At 35.7% G+C, this 6,191-nt stretch overlaps 1 protein-coding gene across 1 annotated transcript; it reads right to left on the reverse strand.

Annotated features, from left to right (window-relative positions):
* Positions 1-1,224: 1,224 nt before the first annotated feature.
* Positions 1,225-5,727, reverse strand: LOC143622747 (putative amino-acid acetyltransferase NAGS2, chloroplastic). The gene is made up of 10 exons (XM_077093810.1): positions 5,359-5,727; positions 4,123-4,210; positions 3,809-4,014; positions 3,583-3,734; positions 2,430-2,823; positions 2,244-2,341; positions 2,058-2,169; positions 1,813-1,972; positions 1,663-1,735; positions 1,225-1,585 (listed from the first exon to the last, which is right to left on the reverse strand). Exons 1-10 carry the CDS (start codon positions 5,695-5,697, stop codon positions 1,435-1,437), a joined length of 1,773 nt encoding a protein of 590 aa, XP_076949925.1. The 5' UTR covers positions 5,698-5,727; the 3' UTR covers positions 1,225-1,434.
* Positions 5,728-6,191: the final 464 nt, after the last annotated feature.

Here is a 6,191-nt window from a genome sequence, read left to right on the forward strand (position 1 = left end):
TCATTGGTTTTCCATGTCGGAAAATGAAGTAAACAACTCAGGTGGACAAGAGGCGAACCACTCAGCTGATGAGTCAGCTATACTTTTTAAAATAGCCTAATGAGGAGACGATCGTAACCTCTGAACTCAAAGATGGAAAGCAGATTCCTTTTTTCAGGTTTTGCATAGCTTCCCACTCATAAAGCCCCGGCGGCGGTGTTTGGGGCACTATGTGCACCCATAAAGGCCCACGGCACATGGTCTAAGATTACAAATTTTTGGGCCCTATGGTAATCTAGAAAGAGACCACCACTAATGCCGCAATATACGTCACTTATCAACTTAATGTGTTTACTTAAATTTCCGTAGGATGCTAGTCTACTTTCAAGTAACCATAATGAATGTATTTGGTTTGAAGTTTAGGCGCATCTCAACATAGATACGACATACATATATTAACTAATATTTTATAAACTCGTTAAAGCAACATAGATTGCAAGAGATCACTTTGAATTAGTGGTATTGTAGAGTGATGACTATTGAAAGGAAAAAAAGACTCGATTATACAACAAATTAGATATACACCTAGCTATCTTCTGGCTGATGGCATGAAAACTTGCACATATGTAGTGGCACCATCCGTTTATCATTATCGGCAGAATACCGCCGATTCATTTTGATCCTATATCTCCTATGTTAAGAAGGATTAATAAGTTCATTTTCAGAAAACTTGATCCAATAAATAGCGACAAGCGTGTAATCGTGTATACATTGGACTCGTCAGAAAAAAGTACAGTAAAAAGCACGTTTTGACTTGTCAGTAAAAAGTACGTTTTAATGGCGACGCAACATAATATAAGTTTTAACGTCAACACAACAAAAATAAGTTTTAACGGCGACGCAGCATGACATGTTTTATTGACCATGTGATATGAAAGGATGATATGCAGAGTAATTATACATATACTGGAATTTCAACATGCACTTAAACTTCTTAACTCATCTGGACATGTATTTAGCGTTACACGAGGCTGTGTTAGTTTCGTATTTTCTCTCCGTTTTTAGATCTGAATATGAACTTTTATGCGTCAATGCATTAACCCATACATACCTGTGTATGATCCAAGCAATTATATAATTCTAGTAACCTTGATTAACTAACTATAACAGTTTTATAAAGCCTACGTGACCAGATAATAAAATTATATTGAAAAACCACAAGTTGGATTATTTAAAAGGGGACCTAAAAAAACTATTACATCCCCAAATATGCATCTAGCTTGGATATACCAAACAAGATCATTGGCTCCCAGATTAACATTAAACTAGGCACAAAACTACCTTCAAGGCTTATTCAACATGTCCGGTTTTGATGCAATGCACAAACCCCCAGACTAACACATACAAACTTATCCACATTATCTATTAACAGAAACATGTCACCATTCAACAGTCTTAGGCAAACATACTATCAACACGAATTCCACTCGTGTCCGGTAACAGTTCCTTCATATAATACTTGGATCCACGTGACAGATTTATCCTTTTTCTCCTTTCCACCGGCATATGCTCAATCGAGCACTCTGTAAACCCACGTCTCACAAACCTGTCAAATCCCAATATTTTAGTCAAATGGACAACCATCTTTCACAAATGACCCGTGAAAGTAGAAACATAACATACCAGTCTGCTGTGCGTGTTGTCAGCAAAAATAGCCTTTCCAGCCCTATTGAAGACGCCTTTTTCTCAATATAATCTGCCAGTACATAGCTCTTGTTATCTTTTTCTAAAAAGAATAAAAAAAATAACGCAAAGACAGGTAAATAGTTATACCGAGTAATTTGTCTCCTTGTCCTTGTCCCCGACAATCAGGAGAAACGGCAATAGCAGCAACCTCCCCGCATTTATATTCATAGAACGGAAACAAAGCGGCACATGCTATAACTTGCCCTTCTCTCTCCACAACAATGAACGAATCCAATGCATTAAGTAGCTAAAAACATAACACAACGCATACAATTAACTATTGTCAGAAAGATTCAATATTTTAAATTTTAATTCAAAACAAAGTAACAAACCTCTTCATCAGTCCGCTTAACCAAAGTTCCAGAATCTTCTAACGGTTTGAAAATTTCCCTTATTCCAGGAAGATCATCCACCTTTGCCATCCTTGTACCTTCATATAAATCACTGCAAAGTACAAGATATATATTTACTTGACTCTTACTGTTAAAATTTATAACTTTTATTGTATTTTCGCATACCTAGCAACCATAGTCCCGACTCCATCTCTTTGGAACAGCTCTTTAAATAGCACTCCCGGTACATTCATATCTAGCAAATGAACTCTTTGAACACCTCCCTAATATTATATAAACATAAGAAAAAGGACGATTAATGAAATTCATTATATTATAATCTTAATTACATATAACTCTTGAAGGACTTACTCTGCAAACATAAGTAGCAGCAGCTATCTCTGATATATGCCCGTGTGATCTACTCAACCTTTCTTGCCCACCAATGGCAAACCCTTGTTCACTTGACCACAATCCGTTTCCATTATCGAAACCGACACCATTTTGAAACGTTCCTGTAAACCTGTCACTAGATGTCTTTCCAATCTTTGGAAGAATGGAACTAGATTCCTCCTCGCCAATGGCTTTTACGTAATTAGCAGCAATCTCGCTTTGCTTCGCTCGTTTACGTACTAACATGTCAGCATCTTCAAGAGTCAAAAATCTAATTAAACGACCTGATTCATCCAAGACTGGACCATCTATTATGCAGATAAGCTTCTCGGCTCCAAGAGCCAAAGCACACGCAGTAGCAACTTCATACGTGCTGCATTATTTATAGCAAGAAACATTAAAACTTTAACTTTTGCAATATAGTTACAGCTAAACAGTTATTTGCTTATTAAGAGCAAGAGAACATTAATAGAATACCAAAACTAGAATACAAGCAATAGAGGTTACATCACTTACATGTGAACTGTGTACATGGGTCAAAGTCAAACAATGTCTCCAACATAATCATGGGTCAACAAAACCTATTTTTATTATTTGGGTAAAAAAACCTAGGGGCTATAATCATGTTATTTTATATCATTGCAATTTTACACAATAGTAACCACGTTTTTCAGCTGTCTCACTAAAGTAACTCAGTTTTTTTTCTTCATCTAAAGTTACTCAACTTTCATTCGGTGTTTCAATATTATGAAAATCTTTTACAGATGTTAAATTTTTTTACAATTATGTGAAAGGTAAATGAAACATCTATGAATCTTGATTACTATTTAGTGATTATTTTTTCCAAATCTGACTTCATTTTAACCATTATGAAGCTTGATTATTTTTTAGTAAACATCTTTTTCAATAAAACCACCTACTTCAAGTTTCATGGAAAAAATTAACACTTACTAGTAATCAAGATTCATATATGTTTCATTTGCCTCACTTAATTTCAAAAAAAGTTAACATTTATAAACAAATTTACATAGGATTGAAACATAATGAAAGTTTTCCGTTCTATATTCAATTAGATCATGGCAAACAGTAACAAAAAATACCTAGCAGTAAATCCATATAGAATTAGGCATACTTGCAATTCAAAACATCTCCAGAGCTTGAATATCCAAGGTTGCTTAAGATCACAATAGAATCATTATCCAGCCTCTCGCGTATGCGATGAACATCCACTTTCTTCACTTCACCCGTTGCTTCATAATCAATGCCTTCAACAACTCCTCTTTTCTGTCAAAATATTATAATCTAAGTAACAAATATGAAACACTGCATCATGTTGCAAGAACCAGAATTATTATTACCTTAGCAGCAAGAAAATTGCCACTTGCAACACTAGCATTAGCATGCCACCGCCTGTTTTCTCCATGTCTACGAATGCCACATAACGACGGCCCACGTGACAGCTTAGCCTCGATCATCAAACGGATTCTTCCAGCTGAATCCATGGCTGCCTTGAGAGAATCAGGGTCTGTGATTCTGTATCTTCCAACATGCTTAGGTTCTCGTCCTGAATTTACATCAAATTAACAATAGATTCATATAAACTATACAGATGTACACTAAATTATGCTTATATAAGCCAATTTTTGGGAAAAAATATATAGAATTTACTAACCCTTCTCAGCTAAAAGCTGATCAATCTGCACATGTGTCCCTGGAACAAGAACAAATTTGATTCCTAGTCCATGAAGAAGAGATATATCCTGCATACAGTTTCATTAATTAACACAAATCATCAGATTATGAGTTTTACGTCACGTGATGTATTGTTAAAAAAAATAAACAAGAATATCAAATTATCGATAACTCCCAATTTTATTAATCCAAGAAAAATAACTCAAAAACTTAGATTGCAACCCATACCATAACTCGGTATATACCAGGATTGCTAATATCACTCAAAAGTAATCAATAATAAAAACAATTTAGATAATTAACTTTTCTAGCACTCCAAAACTCACTCCTTAGAGCTGGGCAAACAAACCAGTTAACTGAACCGAAACGGTTTGAAACCGATTATGTAGAACCTGGTTTGGAACCAACTGAAACCGTAAGTTCAAAACCGGTTTGTAGTTTTCTCCTCCAAAACCGAACCGAAACCGGGCCAAAACCGTTCAAGATCAAAACCCGAACCGAAACCGATCAAGATCAAAAAACCAGTTTCAACCCGAACCGAAATGATCGTAAACTGGTTTTGACTTTAGTTACCCAACCCGAACCGGTTTTGATTTTTTAAACCGGTTTGTGCACTCTACTTTTACCTCAAACCAATGTTTTAAAAACCGGTATTTTACTCATATCGAATTTGATTAAAAAATGGTACAACCATTTGAACCGAGATGTACCGGGAGGTTCAACCGTGTTAAATACCTTAACCTATAAATCCATATAAATACAACTTCAGCTCTGAAAATAACCCAAAAGTACATTAATAAACATCACACATGTATAATAATCGAGTTAAATAATAAGTTTGTACTATGCATACAAATCAATCAATTACAAACTATGTAAAAAAACCAACCTTGGATTGCATAATACAAAATTGGATGATTAGCAAATAGTCATCCGTGTTTACTTGTTTCAATTTTATTCGTTAGGATAAAAGTCATTTTAAAAAAAGCCACAAAAAAATATCAAAAATCTCTTGTGTTTAAAACGGGTATTTAAAAAACTTGGCCGCCCAAATATACCGGGCTCTAAATACCGGTTGCTTTACCAGAATCCGGTATAACCGGTACCGGTTTCCAAACATTGCCTCAAACTACTAATTAATTACAACATATTTTAGTTTGATCACATATGCACAGCAGCAATTTCATAATTGAAAACAATTAGTATATAGACTTGCCATTAGAATAGCATCCAAATGTGAGCTATCAACTACTTCAGCCGAAAGCAGAACCACAAACGTACTCCCACGATGCGCCGTGAAATACGGCCACGCTTCTCTGAAAAACGTCACAAACTCGTCGTCCTTTATAGGTTTAGCGGCGGCGGTTGCTTCATCGCTTCCGTCACTCTCGTACTCGCCCAAAACATTACACGAAACCTTGTTTTTGCGGAAACATTTGGCGTCGGAATTGAATAGCGGCAGTTTTAACGAAGCGAGTGACGGGGTAACGTAGTCCGAGTGAGGGCGTAACGGGGGTTGGTGAGAAATTAAAGAACCGGAAGATGTGACGGCCATAACGGAGGTAACGATAGGGTTGGTGGCCTGGTGGCGGTGGTGTGAATAATAAGCAGGAGTCAAAAGCTAAATAATGAGCACCGAGCCGCCGCGGCCCTTTAGGGTAAGAATTGGACGTCGTAGAGAATGGAGAGTTGGAGACGGGTCCAGATTTGGAGCTTACTTTCCTTCGAGTGTCTTTTTTTTATTCGGTTTATGAGTTTTCTTTTAAGTTTAAACTCTCACCAATAAATTTACAAACCATTCACCGAATGAAGCCTAAAACCACTCTCTACTCATGCAAGTTTCGTTTTTCCCTAAATTTTTATTTATTTATTTATTTATAACAACCTCATGTGTTCAAATAATTACCTTTAAATTATAAACTATATATATATATGGTATTGTCATGACGACAACAACAAAAAAAATTGATTATGAGGATTTGTTTTCAAAGGTTATTAAACGATTATATATATGATTTCAAGATTTTAAATATTGTCACCTAAGGTGAT

This window comes from Bidens hawaiensis, unplaced genomic scaffold, assembly GCF_021521415.1.
Source record: "Bidens hawaiensis isolate Kalapana, Puna unplaced genomic scaffold, B.hawaiensis_p1.1 tig00003241_1, whole genome shotgun sequence".
NCBI classification, from domain to species: domain Eukaryota; kingdom Viridiplantae; phylum Streptophyta; class Magnoliopsida; order Asterales; family Asteraceae; genus Bidens; species Bidens hawaiensis.